Below are 20,511 nucleotides of genomic sequence, written 5' to 3'. Positions count from 1 at the left end.
ACCATTGATGTTGGCTGCAGCTTGTGGCAAGATTGAAGCTGTGAATTATCTTTTAGACAAGGGAGCCAATCCCTCTATTACAGATCAGTCAGGAAAAAATTCACTGCACGCTGCTTCACAGGATGGCAATGTTGCAATCATCGAGACACTAATGTCACGTGATCTACAGATCGATGCAAAAGATAATAGCGGAGCTACACCATTGATGCTGGCTGCAGCTTTAGGCAAGATTGAAGCTGTAAATTATCTTTTAGACAATGGAGCCGATCCCTCTATTAGAGACCAGTCAGGAAGAAATTCATTGCACGCCGCTTCAAAGGGTGGTAATGTTGCCATCATCGAGACACTAATGTCACGTGGTCTAGAGATCGATCTAAAAGATAATAGCGGAGCTACACCATTGATGTTGGCTGCAGCTTGTGCCAAGATTGAAGCTGTAAATTATCTTTTAGACAATGGAGCCGATCCCTCTATTACAGACCAGTCAGAAAGAAATTCACTGCACGCCGCTTCACAGGATGGTAATGTTGCAATCATATGGACACTAATGTCATGTGATCTAGAGATCGATCTAAAAGATAACAGCGGAGCTACACCATTGATGTTGGCTGCAGCTTGTGGCAAGATTGAAGCTGTGAATTATCTTTTAGACAAGGGAGCCAATCCCTCTATTACAGACCAGTCAGGAAAAAATTCACTGCACGCCGCTTCAAAGGATGGTAATGTTGCAATCATCGAGACACTAATGTCACGTGGTCTAGAGATCGATCTAAAAGATAATAGCGGAGCTACACCATTGATGTTGGCTGCAGCTTGTGCCAAGATTGAAGCTGTAAATTATCTTTTAGACAATGGAGCCGATCCCTCTATTACAGACCAGTCAGAAAGAAATTCACTGCACGCCGCTTCACAGGATGGTAATGTTGCAATCATATGGACACTAATGTCATGTGATCTAGAGATCGATCTAAAAGATAACAGCGGAGCTACACCATTGATGTTGGCTGCAGCTTGTGGCAAGATTGAAGCTGTGAATTATCTTTTAGACAAGGGAGCCAATCCCTCTATTACAGACCAGTCAGGAAAAAATTCACTGCACGCCGCTTCAAAGGATGGTAATGTCGGAATCATCGAGACACTAATGTCAAGTGGTCTAGAGATCGATCTAAAAGATAATAGCGGAGCTACACCATTGATGTTGGCTGCAGCTTGTGCCAAGATTGAAGCTGTAAATTATCTTTTAGACAATGGAGCCGATCCCTCTATTAGAGACCAGTCAGAAAGAAATTCACTGCACGCCGCTTCACAGGATGGTAATGTCGCAATCATCGAGACACTAATGTTACGTGATCTAGAGATTGATTTAAAAGATAATAGAGGAGCTACACCATTGATAGTGGCTGCAGCTAATGGCAAGATTGAAGCCGTAAATTATCTTTTAGACAATGGAGCCGATCCCTCTCTTAGAAACCAGTCTGGAAGAAATTCACTGCACGTCGCTGCACAGGGTGGTAATGTCGCCGTCATCGAGACACTAATGTCACGTGGTCTAGAGATCGATCTAAAAGATAATAGCGGAGCTACACCATTGATGTTGGCTGAAATTTGTGGCAAGATTGAAGCTGTAAATTATCTTTTAGACAAGGGGGCTGATCTCTCTATTAGAGACCAGTTAGGAAGAAATTCACTGCACGTCGCTGCACAGAGTGGTAATGTCGCCATCATCGAAACACTAATGTCAAGTGGTCTAGATATCGATCTAAAAGATAAAAGCGGAGCTACATCATTGATGTTGGCTGCAGCTTGTGGCAAGACTGAAGCCGTAAATTATCTTTTAGACAACGGAGCTGATCCCTCTATTAGAGACCAGTCAGGAAGAAATTCATTGCACGCCGCTTCAAAGGGTGCTAATGTGTCCATCATTGAGACACTAATATCCCGTGGTCTAGAGACCGATCTAAAAGATAATAGCGGAGCTACACCATTGATAGTGGCTGCAGCTAATGGCAAGATTGAAGCCGTAAATTATCTTTTAGACAATGGAGCCGATCCCTCCCTTAGAAACCAGTCAGGAAGAAATTCACTGCACGTCGCTGCACAGAGTGGTAATGTCGCCATCATCGAGACACTAATGTCAAGTGGTCTAGAAATCGATCTGAAAGATAATAGCGGAGCTACACCATTAATGTTGGCGGCAGCTTGTGGCAAGATTGAAGCTATAAATTTTCTTTTAGAAAATGGAGCCGATCCCTCTATTAGAGACCAGTCAGGAAGAAATTCATTGCACACCGCTTCAAAGGGTGGTAATGTTGCCATTGTTGAAACACTAATATCACGTGGTCTAGAGATCGATTTAGAAGATAATAGCGGAGCTACACCATTGATGTTGGCTGCAGTTCGTGGTAAGATTGAAGCTGTAAATTATCTTTTAGACAAGGGGGCTGATCTCTCTATCAGACACCAGTCAGGAATAAATTTACTGCACGCCGCTGCACAGAGTGGTAATATCGCCATCATCGAGACACTAATGTCACGTGGTCTAGGGATCGATCTAAAAGATTATAGCGGATCTTCACCACTGATGTTGGCTGCAGCTTGTGGCAAGATTGAAGCTGTAAATTATCTTTTAGACAATGGAGCCGATCCCTCTCTTAGAAACCAGTCAGGAAGAAATTTACTGCACGATGCTGCACACGGTGGTAATATCGCAATCATCGAGACACTAATGCCACGTGGTCTAGAGGTTGATCCAAACGATAATAGCGGAGCTACACCATTGATGTTGGCTGCAGCTTCTGGCAAGATTGAAACTGTAAATTATCTTTTAGACATTGGGGCCGATTTCTTTATTAGAGACCAGTCAGGAAGGAATTCACTGCACTTCGCTGTACAGGGTAGTAATGTCGCAATCATCGAGACACTAATATCACGTGGTCTAGAGATCGATCTAGAAGATAATAGCGGAGCTACACCATTGATGTTGGCTGCAGTTCGTGGTAAGATTAAAGCTGTAAATTATCTTTTAGACAAGGGGGCTGATCTCTCTATCAGACACCAGTCAGGAATAAATTTACTGCACGCCGCTGCACAGAGTGGTAATGTCGCCATCATCGAGACACTAATGTCACGTGGTCTAGGGATCGATCTAAAAGATAATAGCGGATCTTCACCACTGATGTTGGCTGCAGCTTGTGGCAAGATTGAAGCTGTAAATTATCTTTTAGACAATGGAGCCGATCCCTCTCTTAGAAACCAGTCAGGAAGAAATTTACTGCACGATGCTGCACACGGTGGTAATATCGCAATCATCGAGACACTAATGCCACGTGGTCTAGAGGTTGATCCAAAAGATAATAGCGGAGCTACACCATTGATGTTGGCTGCAGCTTCTGGCAAGATTGAAACTGTAAATTATCTTTTAGACAATGGAGCCGATCCCTCCCTTAGAAACCAGTCAGGAAGAAATTCACTGCACGTCGCTGCACAGGGTGGTAATGTCGCCATCATCGAGACACTAATGTCACGTGGTCTAGAGATCGATACAAAAGATAATAGCGGAGCTACACCATTGATGTTGGCTGCAGCTTGTGGCAAGATTGAAGCTGTAAATTATCTTTTAGACAAGGGGGCTGATCTCTCTATTAGACACCAGTCAGGAAGAAATTCACTGCACGTCGCTGCACAGAGTGGTAATGTCGCCATCATCGAGACACTAATGTCAAGTGGTCTAGAAATCGATCTGAAAGATAATAGCGGAGCTACACCATTAATGTTGGCGGCAGCTTGTGGCAAGATTGAAGCTATAAATTTTCTTTTAGAAAATGGAGCCGATCCCTCTATTAGAGACCAGTCAGGAAGAAATTCATTGCACACCGCTTCAAAGGGTGGTAATGTTGCCATCGTTGAAACACTAATATCACGTGGTCTAGAGATCGATTTAGAAGATAATAGCGGAGCTACACCATTGATGTTGGCTGCAGTTCGTGGTAAGATTGAAGCTGTAAATTATCTTTTAGACAAGGGGGCTGATCTCTCTATCAGACACCAGTCAGGAATAAATTTACTGCACGCCGCTGCACAGAGTGGTAATATCGCCATCATCGAGACACTAATGTCACGTGGTCTAGGGATCGATCTAAAAGATTATAGCGGATCTTCACCACTGATGTTGGCTGCAGCTTGTGGCAAGATTGAAGCTGTAAATTATCTTTTAGACAATGGAGCCGATCCCTCTCTTAGAAACCAGTCAGGAAGAAATTTACTGCACGATGCTGCACACGGTGGTAATATCGCAATCATCGAGACACTAATGCCACGTGGTCTAGAGGTTGATCCAAACGATAATAGCGGAGCTACACCATTGATGTTGGCTGCAGCTTCTGGCAAGATTGAAACTGTAAATTATCTTTTAGACATTGGGGCCGATTTCTTTATTAGAGACCAGTCAGGAAGGAATTCACTGCACTTCGCTGTACAGGGTAGTAATGTCGCAATCATCGAGACACTAATATCACGTGGTCTAGAGATCGATCTAGAAGATAATAGCGGAGCTACACCATTGATGTTGGCTGCAGTTCGTGGTAAGATTAAAGCTGTAAATTATCTTTTAGACAAGGGGGCTGATCTCTCTATCAGACACCAGTCAGGAATAAATTTACTGCACGCCGCTGCACAGAGTGGTAATGTCGCCATCATCGAGACACTAATGTCACGTGGTCTAGGGATCGATCTAAAAGATAATAGCGGATCTTCACCACTGATGTTGGCTGCAGCTTGTGGCAAGATTGAAGCTGTAAATTATCTTTTAGACAATGGAGCCGATCCCTCTCTTAGAAACCAGTCAGGAAGAAATTTACTGCACGATGCTGCACACGGTGGTAATATCGCAATCATCGAGACACTAATGCCACGTGGTCTAGAGGTTGATCCAAAAGATAATAGCGGAGCTACACCATTGATGTTGGCTGCAGCTTCTGGCAAGATTGAAACTGTAAATTATCTTTTAGACATTGGAGCCGATCCCTTTATTAGAGACCAGTCAGGAAGGAATTCACTGCACTTCGCTGCACAGGGTAGTAATGTCGCAATCATCGAGACACTAATGTCACATGGTCTAGAGATCGATCTAAAAGATAATAGCGGAGCTACACCATTGATGTTGGCTACAACTTGTGGCCAGATTGAAGCTGTAAATTATCTTTTAGACAAGTGGGCTGATCTCTCTATTAGACACCAGTCAGGAAGAAATGTACTGCACGCCGCCGCACAGAGTGGTAATGTCGCCATCATCGAGACACTAATGTCACGTGGTCTAGAGATCGATACAAAAGATAATAGCGGAGCTACACCATTGATGTTGGCTGCAGCTTATAGGAAGATTGAAGCTGTAAATTATCTTTTAGACAAGGGGGCTGATCTCTCTATTAGAGACCAGTCAGGAAGAAATTCACTGCACGTCGCTGCACAGAGTGGTAATGTTGCCATCATCGAGACACTAATGTCACGTGGTCTAGAGATCGATCTAAAAGATAATAGCGGAGCTACACCATTGATGTCGGCTGCAGCTTGTGGCAAGATTGAAGCTGTAAATTATCTTTTAGACAAGGGGGCTTATCTCTCTATTAGAGACCAGTCAGGAAGAAATTCACTGCACTTCGCTGCACAGAGTGGTTGTGTCGCCATCATCGAGACACTAATGTCACGTGGTCTAGAGATCGATCTAAAAGATAATAGAGGAGCTACACCACTGATGTTTGCTGCAGCTCGTGGCAAGATTGAAGCTGTAAATTATCTTTTAGACAATGGCGCAAAAAAGTATGGTAAAACTGTGGCCGTAAAGTTCCTACTTAGCGAGGGAGGACATTAGTTTTTATTTGTTAGTCTCCTATTAAAGGCCCTTAACGAACACCGCTTTAAACCGCACGAGTGTTTAGGGATGCAGGCTCACAAACGATGAATTTTGAGGTATTTCTCATTTTTACTTATATAATATTGACGGTAGTCACCAAAAAGCTGAATAGTTACAGAAATTTAAAACCTTACCTATCTTACCGGTTTTACAGCATTCTTTACGGAGGACTTTCGTTGGTGAGACAAAGATACAAAACTTTCTTGGCGGAAAATATGTTCGTTATTAAACAAACGCTCAGTCAAGATTACTTGGCGAACTATTGGTATTTTTTGTTTCCCTTTTTTTTTCCTTATAATTCGACTTATATGATCTCGAGTGGCAATATTGAGCTCAGTACTGGTAAACGACTTATTCATTTTTCGGTCAGTACCTTTTTTTTTCGGAGAACAAATAATAACACGAAGTCAGAAGAGTTGATTGATAAAATATAACCGTAATCATAATGAATATCGGGCTTTTTATGGACTGAAACGTCGTTCAGGTCCTAAGGTGCTGACAGGAAGAATTAGCTTATCGATCAAGAGCTTCTGTAGTTGTTGATCATTTCCGTTATTCTCATGACCTTAATATGTGATTCAAGGGTGATATTGTAAGGAGAAATTAGATGCAAGTCACTGTAAGGGGTTAAAGGGTTAAGTTCAAATTTTTCAACCTTCAGGCTTCTGTCATCGAGTTGTAGTTTATTTCATTCAATCATATATGAACTCAAATGTAGAGCTTTAACCCTTTCACTCCCAAGATCTCATCAGTAATTCTCCTTACTGTCTGCCATACAACTCTTTTGATGTTAATTTAGAGAATTTGGTATCGGATCAACCAATATTTCCCTTGTTGATATTTTTCTTTATTCTCATCATTTGCTTGCTTGATATTGTATTGAAACTGTAAGGAGAAGTTCTGTCTTGGTTACTTATGGGAGTTAAAGATGTCCCATCGAGGAAACAAGAGCTCTTTCAAAAACCCCTTTAACCAGGTACTCTGGAACTTTGTATCTTAATTGTTTTATTATTTTTAATAAGATGCGTATTTTAAGATGAGAAGTGCAGTACACTGTTATTTGTTATCACCAAACTCAATGTAGAATAGTGTGTATGGATGTTTTAACATTCCCATATAATTCAGTTATATACTCGTTATTCATTTCTAAACTTTAGCCTTAATTATCAGTTTTTCTCAAAGATATGCAGATGATGTGGCATTCTTTTCTTATATTCCAAAGTGGAACTTGTGTCAAGTTTTAGACTAACAGTTCATTACATTAGTCATTGAGGCTATTATATATTATTGGAACTATAATCTATATATTTTTATCGTTATACTTTGTTGGAACTTTGGAGTGACAGATGACCATATGCTTTGATCATCCCGATGGAAGTAGTCCAAAATCTTGTCAGTGGCTATGGCTTTGGTTTCAAAGAAATGAACAGAAGTTATTATAACAATCAAGTGAGAAATTGTAAGTTCAATTCTGGTCCTTGAAAAGTGACAAATGTCATTTGGATGATCATACCACATGGCTGAATGTTCTCGTTGGTTAGATGCTTATTAGTGTGTTTTTTTAGTGTTGTCTTGTGGTACGGCTGGGAGACTTTTCAGTTATGAGACATTGTTTAATTTGTAATGAATTGATAACTTTTAAAATGTAGTAGAATAAAAACATAACAACATTTAAATTGATTTTTTTTAGTAAATAACTTGGTAAATGGTCAAGTTCGATAAATGTAAGAGGTACCCTCCTGGTTCCCCTTCGAGCCCCTCCCCTACCCTCTCCTCCTCCCCTTCTAAATTACTTCGACATAGTACATCTCACCCGCAAAATTGTATTCATCAGTTATGGAGAAGCTTTACAAGACACGCAGTGAAACCTGCCTTTGGCAGGTAAAACCGAAATTCTGGAAAGAGCCTTTGCCGAAGCAGACGAAAAAACTAACCAAAGGAAAGAGCTGCCTTCCGTATTCGCCTCCATCTTATCGTTTTATAAACAACAACTTCAGTAGTTTGTTGTCGTCTCAAGAAGGAGATTTTTGCCGGCCAAAAGAGTGCGCTGTGTTCAGAAGAAGACCAAGTTGGCATAGGAGACGCTTTGTGCTGTTGGAAGATAAGCTGTACTGTTATGAGAAGAGGGAAGAAGTGCTGGTGTTCTCCGAGATCTTAATGATGTCCAATGTCACGTCTTTGACTGTTCAGAACTCCATGTGTATTAAGATTTCCCAGGTTGATGGGAGTATTTGAATGTTGAGATTTTCGTCTGCAGAAGTCAGAAACGCTTGGCTCACGGCCTTACTGACAGCTAAGGCAGTTAATTTACTGAAGTACCAGTAATACAACAAGAGGCATCACTACTTCAGTAAATGATCTGAACATTCAAGCATGTAATTAGTCAAGTTTAATTCTTTACAGGTGTAAATATACTCTAAGACTTCTGATAAGGTTTGAAACAATATTGATATCATGACTATGACTAGGAATTTTTTAAAATCTCTCAGGGGAAAATTTCTGAGTCGCAAGTCGAGGTTAAAACAGTATTTATTTAGTCGTTGAAGGAAAAAAAATACATGTTCCCTGAAATTTTTGCTCTTTTTTTCGTACAGCCTTATCATTAAAGTGACCTTTGAGATAATTAATCGTAGAGCATGATTACTTTCAATACTCAATCTTTGAGAGGGAAATGGGGGCCTTTTACTGTCAGATCAATATATTTGTATAAAAGTATTTTTAATGCGACTTCAACTATAGGAAAAGTCCAGAGGAATTGGGATTATTCATGAAAAATTTAATCATCTTTCGACCATAAAACCCCTTTAATTGCAAAGACCGAAAAAAGCAAGCTTTAAAAATGTATCTGTAGGTCGCGAACCTGGGATGTCATTCCTTTAAATAGTTCATCTCGTTGAAAATGCGCAGTTCAAATATAAAATTTTGGCTGAGCAACACAAGATGAGTGGCATGTTTACATGGCGCCTCTTTACCTCTTCCGCCAGACTGACCGGAAGATGAGGTCAAATTAAATGAGTTTATTCAAACACACTCCGGCGACTAAAATTCTCTTATTAGAGTTGCTTCAGAACCACAAATATTAGAGGAATCTTCTGTTTATCTTACCCATTTCCTCCCTACATTTCTCAAACAGTGATTTTCTTTGCTGATTGACATGGATATGCTAACTCTGAGAATTTGGGAGTTGATCAGACAACATCCCTTTTCTTTATTCTCGTCACCAATCTGCTTGCCTTTGTAGCGATATCATAGGGGGGGGGGGGAGGGAATAATGAATTGGTCAGCAGTCCTGGTGAAGGGGCTAAAACTCTACAATGAAGATCATCAAAAATATGCTTAGCATTAAGTCTTAAGATCAGCCATCATCTGTTCATCAACCTGTGTGTGAAAGCTTGTCTCAGATCGTAGACTGGTGTAAAAAGTGGCTTTTGAAACTTAAAGCATCTAAATGCAAATGTATGAGAATCACAAGATCTAGATCTGTAACACCATGCTCGTACAACATCAATTCAATCCCACTGGAACAGGTTAAAACACACAAACATCTTGGAGTCATTATATCATCTGACTTATCTTGGAAACCGCATGTTCTCTCTGTTGCTGCTAAAGCAAATAAGATACTTGGCCTACTAAAGCGCACATTTGGAAAATGCTCTGAAGCAATAACAATTGGATATAAGTGTATGGTTCGGCCAATTGTTGAGTATGCATGTCCTGTTTGGAATCCACATCAACAATATCTGTCTGATAAGCTTGAAAGAGTGCAAAGGAATGCTTCCAGGTGGATCCTTGGTAGTTCTATCGACTATAGTGAACGTTTGGAGTATCTTGGCTGGCCAACACTCAACTCGCGTCGTGAATTTCTTAGTTTAGTGCAATTATTCAAATTCATTAATGGTTTTTCAAGAGTAGACTTATGTAATTACTTAACTTTCTCCAATAGTCGGACGAGATCTACCAACAATGTCAAAATCTGGACGCCTTATGCTCGAACAAATATCCTCAAGAACTCTTTTTGGTATAAATATATAAAAATCTGGAATGACTTGCCAAGTGACATAATTAGCTCTAGCTCTGCTAGTAAGTTTAAAAAAAAACTGAAAGAACACATTTTTAAATAATATCAATAATATTGCACCAATATCTATTTATCAATTAAGATTTTTTTCAAATAATTTTTACCTTTACATTTTAGTTCTATTTTTATTACTGGGATACCTGTGGTAGCCCAGTCATAAAATGCCTTTGTTTTTTTGTCGTTTTTTTTTTTTTTTTCCTCCGCCACAAAATGGAAAAATTGCGCAATAGTACCCAGAGGTCATTGGGCCCTCAACACCATGACAACTAACTGTGATCCAATGAGGTGTTCACATACTGATCACGCGTGTTATCCCTCGACACCATGACAACTAACTGTGATCGAATGAGGTGTTCACATGCCGATCACGCGTGTTATCTTGATGATGATTGACGTTGTCATGCACAGACAGGGCCGGGTCACATGACGAACACGAGATTTTGCTCATGAAACTCTTTAGTCAGTTGTTTTGCATTTCAACGTATTTGGATTGCGATCTCCTGGAGCATTATAGCGCAAACGCGCAAAATACTTACAGACGCATATACAAGTCGTATTAATCGCGGCTAATCCACACTGAAAGATGTTATTGAGCGGTAATTTTGGAACGGATTGAGTCGCGAACGCTTGAAAGCCATGATGGCCTTGAATGCCTTGTATGCTAAATATGCCAATGTCTTAGTTGAAAAACGTTCACTTGTTGTAAAAAGCAAAATCTGAAATCTGAAACCAAACTGCATATACTCTATGCAATCTATTGAACAACGCTACTACCGCGAGACTGAAGAACATAACTATATGGGATGCAAACTGCTTGTGAAGAAAGACGACATGTTGGATTCACTTGATGGCAAGGAACGTAGCTACGATAACAGTACGAATGGTATTAATTTCACGATCAGAAAGGTGAATCTTACGTTTGTTTTCATTGTAGTTGTATGGATATTCTTTTTTAATAAATACGTGATCCAAAACCCAGTGTTTTTTTGTGTATAATGTTGTTATGTTAAATATTGTTTACGCAATTGTCTTGTCACAAGTGGCCCAAGCTTACGTCTCGAGTAAAAGCCAACGATTAATTCATGAACGCGTCACGCGCTGTGTGACTCGGTGTTAAGTTACGAGAGAAACTGCACGTTATAAGGAATAGTATAGGGAACGAAGTATGGTCGATTTACAACGATACATATTTCGAAATATGAACATTTTTCTCATAAAATCAATAAAACTTACTCATACCCTGTGTATCCGTTGTATTTTCTGGCGATTTCTGCCGTTTTAAGCTTGCTTTACCATCACTGTTGTTCACATCATCTACTTTTATTACGTTGATAAAATCTGTACAGACATCACACCAACCAACTCGCGCGCAAAGTAAGAAGACTATATTGAAGGCTTGAAATAATATTGCGATCGATTTTCATCAAGAAATGGGCCAGGAATATTCCACAATAGTGCAAATAATCGTGAAGGCGGATTGCAGAAAAGCGATTGCGTGACGCTCGGTAAGCTGTAAGATGACATGTTATTATATACCAGACGTAAAAACTCTTCAGATTCATAGTCTGCATTTTGTACCCACTTTGCAGTCTGCAGTCTATATTTTGTATCCGGTCTGCAGTCTGCTGTCTGCATTTTTTACTAACAGGTATCCGTGGCACCAATACAGTTTATTTTTTGTTACATTTATTCGCAAAACACACATAATCTCCCACAAAATACCTGTGAGTGAGGTAATTCGACATTTTCGTTCTTTCCCACATTAATATTCTTCTCTCCTTTTGTAAGAATGTAGACATCACTCACAATGTTTCAAGTAATCCACCCACCCTACAAAAAAGGAACTCTTGCACGCATAGCATGCCTATGTTTTGAAATAGGTGTATGCCCTTGGCCAGACTTGAGCGCACTATTTCAGTATACTAGTCCGACACCCGTAGTATCACTACACTTGATTCCAAGGATCCAGTACCATCCAGGTATCCCAGTTACCCTGCTCACAGGGTCTAGTTGCATATTGCTTTTATTCTGGGGGCTGCCGTTAATGAGGATTTAGTTCCTCTCTGGCTTGACCCTTTTTGCCACTTTGCATTTCGATGTTATTTTTATTTTTTATCTGTTTGTATATATGTTTTAATTATTATCTCTGCTTTTTTATATTATTATTATTATTATTATTATTATTATTATCTTATTATTTAGGCAAATGAAGTTATTATAAATAAATAAATAAATAAATAGACAGAGAGAAAACCATTACAATCTGGCTACGTGACTTGAACAAGTCTAAACAGATTTTAGGTGGGAAAATCAATGACCATGTATTTTCAGACGCATTAAAATCGAACTTGTTCTCAAAAATTCATCCTTTAATAAGACATTGAAAACATGATAGCGTATGACAATTTTAGGTATATTGCATTGTAAGTGAACTGTAGTTTGTGTTAAGTCACAAAGGTGAAAGGTGAGTGGTTACCACGCACAAAAAACACTCTTACCACAATACCACAAGAAATAAGAAACCACAAAAGTCCAAAGATGAAAAGGCTCTGCTCTGGACATCACCTACGCTCGTCACTCGCAGCACGTTCAGTTGAAAGTCTCATTAAATTCAATGTTTCTTGGGTGAGACTAAAGTTGAACCACGACACAAACAACATTCATGACCGACACGCTTTACACACTTCTTTTAATTCGTTTGATTTTGTTTTTTAACATTTCTTACAGCTACTTCCATTTTCATGAACTGATTGAGCTAATAAAATTCTGACTAATATATGACGTACGATTCATTTACCTCTACAAAAATATACTTTTAATATGCCTAACTACTAAGCCTACTTTTTTAGTGGACGACCTTCTACAGGTAAATATATATTTAAAAAGTTGTGTGACCACAGGAAAGACAACAAATGAAAGCTAACTATGTCAGTATTTAACATCGGAAAACCACAAAAAATTTAATCTTGGCATATCTACAATTGATGTTTAGCAATAAGAATTGACTTAAACTTCGTATTAAAACATTTGAGAGAGAGAAGCTTTATGTCACCGCTTATATCATTCCACACTTTAGCATCCTGGAACCTTATAATGAAAATTCCATTTAACAAATAGAGAAACCTTGGTTGTGTTCTGTTCTGTTGTAAAGCGCACAGGAAACGGTTAGAGCACGAAAGAAGAGTAGGGAGAAACACGAAACGTATTCGAGTATTTCTCTCCACTTAGTTGCTTCTAAGTGCTTTACAAGAGAACAGAGCACAGTCAAGGCTTCTCTGTTTGTTTTATAATAACGCCATGATGAGCTAGCCGCGTAGGACCTCAGCACGATCGCGGTCGCTCTGACACCGTCATGATTAGTATGAACTTCCACTGTTATGCCAGTTTGACTATATTTTTTATCATTCCTGTTTTGTTCTGTTTTGTTTTTTAACACGGAACTATATATACTACACGAGTGTTAGCTGTGTTTGATTTTTAATACCGTTAGTAAGCTTGCAATCTGAGTGTGAAAACCTTCAAAACTCGAACTGTCCATTTCGTTTTCTCTTTGAGGATTTTGGTTTCTGCAAATAGAGTGATTTAGCAAGAGGATGAGAACGTCAATTCAGAACGGGAAAGCGCGTGGATAGTCTGGACACGACTCTATTTCGACTTCCGGAGTTAGGGTTGCTGTTCTCCCCAACAAGTTCAGGACGTAATTTCGCTGCGATTTGCGTAAATGATGCACTTATAAACGAGATAATTCTGTTTGGATTAATTTCAAAACTCATTTCCAGGATAACCAGGCCCGTTTCTTTGTTTCATTCCACGTATTTGTGAAAATTTACCGCTACAATTATTCTGGATTTCCGAAAGGAAACACGATCGTTAGTAAGCGATCCAAGAATTCGGGGTTCAGTTCGCTTTATTGAGCAAGGCTTTAAACGACGTAAGGGCTTTTCTTTGATACATTTCTTTAACCCTATATGAAAAATCTACGAATGGGATGCTGTTAATTTTATTGTGAATTAATTCATCAATAAATTAAACTTGCTTCATGTTGAAGTTTATTAAAATGAAATATCACAAGGCTTACCTACTGTATTATTCAGTGCTATTTTTTTGTCAATCTCGTGTTTACCATGATTAAAAAATATTCTGCGAATTGAAGTCAGAGATAAAAAATTTAAGATTAGCGTGGGTTTGCACTTTTTTATGTCTTGAATTTTTGATCAGCGCCGATGAAGAAAGTCATGCAGCTAGATTTATTATGGATGCTAGTTCTAAGGCCTCTTCTGTCAGATTATTTGATGATTTAAGTTGGTTACCTTTATATGAGGAGGCTAAAATTTCCATATATCTAATTGCATTTGAGAGACTACGAGGAGAAATGCCTGCGTATATTACTCGCCTTTTAACACGTATTAGTGATCTTCACTCTCGCAACACTAGATATGCAAACTACAACTTAGTTTGCCCAAAGTTTAAACGTAAATTAGATGGCGGTAAAACTTTCAGTGTTACCAAATGTCAACTATCAAACAGTTTACCTATAACTATACGAAAAATGACATCAGTAGTAAGCTTTACAAAGGCCTTAAAGCAATTTTTTTTCTCGGAAACCAAGAGTTTGAATCATTTTATAGTTGAATATGTTTTTATGTTTTAGTTTCCTGACTCTGTCATTTAATCCTTGAGATCTACTTTATTTCAGATTTTATCATACGATTTACAAACAATACTCACGAGCAAGTAGTTGAGACATAACCTATTAACTGTTAGTATTTTTATCGTCCAATTACAGGTCGGAGCCGCTCTTGTCCTAAGTCGCTGCATAAAGGTGTATGGTTCCTAGTTTCGAATGTACGATCAGCTTTTACGGAATATTCGGTCAAAATCTGTCGATTTCTATCATTTTCATCTCCATATTGAAAATAACGCTACCAAGATGCTACGCAATCAGAGTGGGCACAGAGTAAATCGAATCTAAGGTACTGTTTTCTGTTTTTTGAACGCTTACGAACTCCATCAGCGATCTTCGTCATGAAAAAGTTACATTAGTGGCGTTTTCTGAACGGTTTTGACGGCCACAGTGTAGCATAACAGGAGAAACTTATGTGAGATCGGAAATGGCATCAAGGTTTCTTCGGTCTTATTTTGTGAAATCGACGGCGATATTTCGTGTGTTTTTTTGGATTTCGTTTAAGATCGTGGGCCATGCTTGCTTGTAAACTTAACTGAAAACACTGTAACGTAACACACGCCTATATCTTATGCCCGTCCAGCCTCGATTCGGTGCACCACGCAATCCAAGATGGCGCTGCGTGATAAGGGTGTTTATTACATAGATACTGATGAAATACCAGGATTTTTCCTTTCACTAAAAAAATCATATCTTCATCGCGCGCAGTGAAGATACTATTTTTATTTTTCACGTGCGAGGATATTGATGTCGCCATGGTTACTAACATGATTAGCCAATTACAAGAGAGTTTCCCGTTCAGGCACGCGGCCGGTTCTTTTGAAATTATGTAGGAATTTCATCAGCATCTATAAAATAAACAGAACATTACATGGCCGCTTGGGGATACGAATTTTATCTCCTCGTGCTGAAAGTATCTCTAAAGAAGTGGTTGACTTTTGTAAGACAAAAGATAAATATCCTGTGTTTTCTTATAAGTATTACATTAGTCGGTAACTAATTATGTTACTCTTTACAAAGTGTCTTCAAGCGAAGTACATTCCTTTTAACATCTCAGGGTGAACTTGGACAGCTTTTGCCAAAATCTGCGGGCTTCTGTCCTCTCCATGACCACCGCTGCAAGACGAACCATTCTCAGGGCTGAATGGAAAGAATTGCAAAAATAGTTTCACTAATATCAGGTGTAACAGAAAGAATTAGAATTTAAACTCACCTTCCTCCAGCAAGCTAAGCTTGGAGTCCTTTACCCCTCGGCTCTCAAATATCCCTACCCCTTGGATTTCAAACCCCCTCTACCAAAAGGACCTCAATCATCCTTCAACAATCAAGCCCTTAATTTACCCGTCCCTTGGGCCTCATTCCCCCTCCTCCGCCTATCCCCTAAACCGTAGATAACTCCCCCTGTATCCCCTGCCCTACGATTTCAGATTTCGTGGGTTTCTCCAGGAATTAAGACTTTTTGCTCGCAAAGCTTCTACAGTCCTTATCCGGAAGTCAAAGAGTCAAATTCCACCAAGTTCAATTTCCCTGCCCGGGAATGTGATAATATTTTCTGATCTCACTTTTATGGTAAAAAAAAATTCCCAAATTTCCAATCATCAGTCATATTTATGCCTTGGCCAGTAAAGTTTATTAGGTTATGTGGAATTTCACCATCTTTCATGACTGGGGACACTCTTCGTCTACTGTGCACAATGTCTCACCTTTCCCGTTCTCTTTCTATCAAATGAAATCGCGCTCTGAATGCCACCAAATGCGCATAATACGCGGGGGCTGGTATGGATACTGCTCGTGTGCACCTGACGTAAGTATGACACAACTGATATGTGAGGGCCTGGATCTCGTCTGCTTTGAAATTATTGTCGTCCCACAGGACGTGATAATGCGAAGGTCGGCTGGTGCCCTGCAAGAGGAATGGGGGGTTCATTAGCGTCTTGTCTTTGTTCTAAACACAACCAAACAAGCCAGGGGGTGGTGATACTACGGATCGCTTCATGCTACGGAAAGCAGCATTAAGTTGGGCAGCTGTGTAACCCGGTGTTGTATCTAGACTTTTGCTTTTGATAAGAAAGGCCACGAAATACAAATGGCATGAATTGGGCGTGCTAAGGAGCTTAGAAATCCCCCCGCAAAAGGGAGGAGAGGTCAGAAAACTCTCGAAGAACGATTGGAATTTAAATTCTTCTTCTGATCCCTTTTTTAAATAATTCGGTCCTCCCAGACACCAATAAATCCTCTATTTCCGCGAGGAATCTAGGTACGTAGTAAATTCCCAAGATGTGATTGTTAATTCTCCCTACTAGCCGATTCAAACTCCATTGTAAATTTGCCAAGAGAATCTAGTGTTCCATCAAGTTCACATCAGGACCAACTGATACAAAGTGTAAGTATTCTCACCAACTGTTTGCTTTATGTTTAACAAAAAATCTGGGGAGAGTTTTTATGTTACTAAGCCCTGAGAATTAGAGAGTGACAAAGCCTTACCTGAATTCCAGCGTGACTGCAGAGGTAGAAGTCAAACTCAGTGGGGTGAGTTATACCAACATCAACTGTGGTTCCGGGGGGCACGTTTTGACTATTTCCACACTAAAACCAACCACAACAAACAAATATTAAATGTGTGAAAACCTAAATGAAGCGGAATCCGCCAAATTCAGCAATAGGAGTAAGGACACATTGATGATCCGTTTTTTCCCTTTCAACACTTTGACCCCAAAGAGTGACAAGCATCTAATTTCTCCTTACAATATCATCCCTGAAGAGAATAAGGGAATTGATCATTAGCTGAAGAAGCTCTTAATTTTTGGAAAAATTCCCCTTGTCATTACCTTAGGAAATGTAAAGAGAACAGAACGGAGAATATGAAGACTGGTATTAGGCTGAAAGGGATTAAGAAACACTTTCCTCCCTTTCTCTTGAGTTAAGAGAAATAAAAATCTGCGCAATCCCGCGCGCATAGCCACGCGAGTGGTTTGTTTACAGCACATTGATGAGTGAAGGCCTGCGGGCGGGGGAAACTGGGGCTAGTGCTCTAACTAAACCTCCAGGAAAACGTTGTGTTTTCCACTACTTTCCTCCCCAAAATTATATTTTTGTACCTAAGAAGATAAATACGCTCTCGAGACATTTTCGTCTAAAATTTACAGAAAGATATTGAAGAAGAAGTAAAACATGGCGAGCCAGTTTCATAAGCCATACCATGTCCTCTTTATCCTGACAGAAAAATCTGGTGTGATGTCTTTTCTGCACAACAATGAAAGTGATGCCCGGCTGGTAGCCAACTTCCAGCTTGATGCAAGCCTCACGGATGGCTTTTAATTCGTGACACAACACCTAGTGACAAATTTAGGGCCATAACAATTTTAGTTCTAAAAGTTCGCGAAGAACTTCGTACACTATTGAACACTGACTGGTCTTCCTGTATGTGTTATTGTATGCAATGTTTTTGGCAAAGACACAAGTTTCAAAGTATTACTGTCTTATTTAGAATAAAAAAGGAGCAGCAATACTCCTCAGTTTAAACAACGTAAAACGGAAAAATATTCGGCAGGAATAGGCAGCAAATAATATTCACCCATGAACCCCTGTAACTACCATCACTACCTCACCTGTCTAAACTGGCCTTCACTGACTCCATCACGGTAGAAAATGATCCTGACTGGCTTGTGTCTCGTCGAACGATAAAACTGAATCAATAGCTCGCGGACCATGGCCGCTAATTCGGCAATGATTTCCTGTAAAATAAATAATTGAGCGGAGTCTAAGATCACGTGAGAGTAGGAATAACAAAATGTTTTCTTCAAAAGCTCATGGAGTGCGACTTCGACTGCATTCTCGCGCGACTATCGTACCTGTCGATGTGTCTGAACTCGAACTGAAGCACAGTACCGGCTGGGATGAGCATCCATACTGCCGACAACCTACAAACACAAAAAATTATCTTTAGGTTTTCCATTTATAATCTATTTGTTTTCAAGTCAAGGTAAATTCATATCGCTGAGTGCATTTGTACAAATGGGGAAAGTTCTTGCAACAAATTCCACGGGCTTCACTGTGACAATATTGGAGAGAAAAAAGGACACGTAAAAATAACAAGAACAACAAAAACTACGAAACAAACAGAACAGGAGAGATACCGAATAAAACAACGCTCAACTTACAGCAGCAATTGATGGTCGTTTTTCATCCCCAGCTGCAGGGTGAGTTACATCAGCTCCAAGAAATATCACAGGTTCACGAAACACAGGAAGTCTGTAAACATGGATTCAAATTTTTAAGAACCAGTCGTAATTTATCACCCAAGGGAAAGCGAGGGTACGAGGATTTTGAGGGGGAACGGAGTGGGGGATCAGTCGTCATCAACAAAGTATAAACGAGGGACTATAGAAAATTGACATCCAACGAGCGAGGAAATATAAGAACATTACAGAGCCGTCTGAGGGATCTGTTAAATCTAATCGTGACACGACAAAAGAATAGGAAAATTCCAAGATAACTGGACGTAATTTGCCGAGCATATGCATACATGAACTAGTAAAGAACAGACGTTCTCTCAACAACCCAAACTTCTCCCATCCGTTCCAAGCCTGGCGTATCCCCATCCCTCCCCCCTTCCCTGCCCCTGTAAGTACCACTAAGTACATCAATCTTACCGAACATCTGGGGCCAAAATATTGTTTATTCCTCCGAGCTTGGCATTTATCTTTAGGCACAGATTTGACAGTGTTTGGGCCTGGAACTTGGTGACGTTCTTAGCTTGGACACACTGAGTAGCGATTCCCAGCATTGTATCACCGACTCGTTTGACTTCAGCTATAAGAGAAATGTGAACAATACAACATTGAGAATCTACAATCTATAAAGGATCAAAGTCAAAACATTCAATCAGTGAGTCAGTGAGTCAGTCAGTCTGTCAGTTAGTCAGACAGTCAGTAAGCCGGTCAGTCTGTCAGCCGGTCATTCAGACAGTATTGAAAGATACTCGCACTGTGAATTTGTCGCCTCTCCTTCCTTTTTTTCTGTAACTCACCATATACGGGCGTTTTCCCAGGCAACACAAGAATAATGAGCTGAAGATTGGCAAAGGTAGATTTCAAATGTTTAAACATGGGCTCAACCTGACAAGAAAAAACAAAACGGCAAATCTCTTCCATCTCTTGCACTTCACACATAATTCACGCAAGGCGAAAACTAGAATATAGTTTTGTAAAACGAAGAATGAGGGTCGTATTTATCTATACAAGTTTCTATGCAAATGTCTTTCCCAGTTGTTTTGCATGTAGGAGATAGGAAATTTTCATTCCTGGTAGTTTGCATTTGAAAATAGTTTCCTTTCCTAGAGGTCTCCTCGGTTTCGAAGACAGATGAAGACAATTGGAACACCTCGAGTGTGTTTTTACCTGAGAGTAATGAAATTTACTTTTGAAACGATACACAGAGAACTGCTCAATAAATGATTTTTTAACTTAACTACAGTAGTCAAACGTAAGTAAACCTATCACGATGTTAAGGAGAATTTTGAAGTTGAGCTACTCACATCCTCCGCTCTTTTAGCGTATTTACAGAAGCATGGTTCAGATTGATTGGCATCCCAGTCTCGCCACTAATCTTCATCAGCTGATGGGCGAAGCTCTTCAATACTCTGTCGTTGACTTCCCGTGGGTCGACAAAGCAAGCGATGGCCCAGACTTTTATCTCAATGCCGTGAAATAGCTGCTTCCCCCTCATATCCCATGCTCCTGGAAAGCAAAGAATGAAAATGAAAGTTAGGCGGTGCAAAAACAGCATAAAAATATATGGAGACGAAGATAGTTTTATAACCAGCGACTGGAGTAATTTTCT

At 39.8% G+C, this 20,511-nt stretch overlaps 4 protein-coding genes and 1 pseudogene across 5 annotated transcripts in view; 4 read left to right on the top strand and 1 right to left on the bottom strand.

Annotated features, from left to right (window-relative positions):
• Positions 1-7: 7 nt before the first annotated feature.
• On the top strand, positions 8-1,142 carry LOC149053720 (uncharacterized). The gene is made up of 2 exons (XM_089183537.1): positions 8-1,077; positions 1,136-1,142. The coding sequence occupies exons 1-2, from the start codon at positions 8-10 to the stop codon at positions 1,140-1,142; spliced, it is 1,077 nt and encodes a 358-aa protein (XP_089039663.1).
• A 53-nt stretch (positions 1,143-1,195) lies between these two features.
• On the top strand, positions 1,196-2,330 carry LOC149053719 (uncharacterized). Its single transcript, XM_089183528.1, has 2 exons — positions 1,196-2,265; positions 2,300-2,330. Exons 1-2 carry the CDS (start codon positions 1,196-1,198, stop codon positions 2,328-2,330), a joined length of 1,101 nt encoding a protein of 366 aa, XP_089039654.1.
• Positions 2,331-2,332: 2 nt separating this feature from the next.
• Positions 2,333-4,652, top strand: LOC149053718 (uncharacterized). The gene is made up of 4 exons (XM_089183522.1): positions 2,333-3,491; positions 3,621-4,085; positions 4,215-4,396; positions 4,611-4,652. The coding sequence occupies exons 1-4, from the start codon at positions 2,384-2,386 to the stop codon at positions 4,650-4,652; spliced, it is 1,797 nt and encodes a 598-aa protein (XP_089039648.1). The 5' UTR covers positions 2,333-2,383.
• Positions 4,580-6,008, top strand: LOC149053717 (uncharacterized). Its single transcript, XM_089211194.1, has one exon. It carries the CDS (start codon positions 4,706-4,708, stop codon positions 5,864-5,866), a length of 1,161 nt encoding a protein of 386 aa, XP_089067320.1. The 5' UTR covers positions 4,580-4,705; the 3' UTR covers positions 5,867-6,008.
• Positions 6,009-15,606: 9,598 nt separating this feature from the next.
• The window catches only part of LOC149053705 (protein argonaute-2-like), an 82,362-nt pseudogene continuing 77,457 nt past the window's right edge, over positions 15,607-20,511 (bottom strand). Inside the window, exons 5-14 of the transcript XR_016188093.1 lie at positions 20,207-20,408; positions 19,700-19,787; positions 19,323-19,482; positions 18,831-18,921; positions 18,522-18,590; positions 18,279-18,404; positions 17,869-18,003; positions 17,155-17,256; positions 16,374-16,573; positions 15,607-15,810 (exon numbers count right to left, since the gene is read on the bottom strand). The product of XR_016188093.1 is annotated as a protein argonaute-2-like (transcript). The remainder of the gene's footprint in view (positions 15,811-16,373; positions 16,574-17,154; positions 17,257-17,868; positions 18,004-18,278; positions 18,405-18,521; positions 18,591-18,830; positions 18,922-19,322; positions 19,483-19,699; positions 19,788-20,206; positions 20,409-20,511) is intronic.

Source organism: Pocillopora damicornis, chromosome 1, assembly GCF_964200805.1.
Source record: "Pocillopora damicornis chromosome 1, jaPocDami1.2, whole genome shotgun sequence".
In the NCBI taxonomy this organism is placed as follows: Eukaryota; Metazoa; Cnidaria; class Anthozoa; order Scleractinia; family Pocilloporidae; genus Pocillopora; species Pocillopora damicornis.
This window is presented reverse-complemented; position numbering and strand designations above follow the sequence as displayed.

What these genes read in the sequence shown, in the direction of transcription:
- LOC149053718 (XM_089183522.1), top strand. Translation starts at nt 2,384, where the DNA reads ATGTTGGCTGCAGTTCGTGGTAAGATTGAAGCTGTAAATTATCTTTTA. An exon ending in GCACGCCGCTGCACAGAGTG is followed by an intron (nt 4,086 to 4,214) that starts GTAATATCGCCA and finishes ATTATCTTTTAG; the next exon opens with ACAATGGAGCCGATCCCTCT. An exon ending in CTTCTGGCAAGATTGAAACT is followed by an intron (nt 4,397 to 4,610) that starts GTAAATTATCTT and finishes ATTATCTTTTAG; the next exon opens with ACAAGGGGGCTGATCTCTCT.
- LOC149053720 (XM_089183537.1), top strand. Translation starts at nt 8, where the DNA reads ATGTTGGCTGCAGCTTGTGGCAAGATTGAAGCTGTGAATTATCTTTTA.
- LOC149053719 (XM_089183528.1), top strand. Translation starts at nt 1,196, where the DNA reads ATGTTGGCTGCAGCTTGTGCCAAGATTGAAGCTGTAAATTATCTTTTA. An exon ending in GATCCCTCTATTAGAGACCA is followed by an intron (nt 2,266 to 2,299) that starts GTCAGGAAGAAA and finishes ACCGCTTCAAAG; the next exon opens with GGTGGTAATGTTGCCATTGT.
- LOC149053717 (XM_089211194.1), top strand. Translation starts at nt 4,706, where the DNA reads ATGTCACGTGGTCTAGGGATCGATCTAAAAGATAATAGCGGATCTTCA.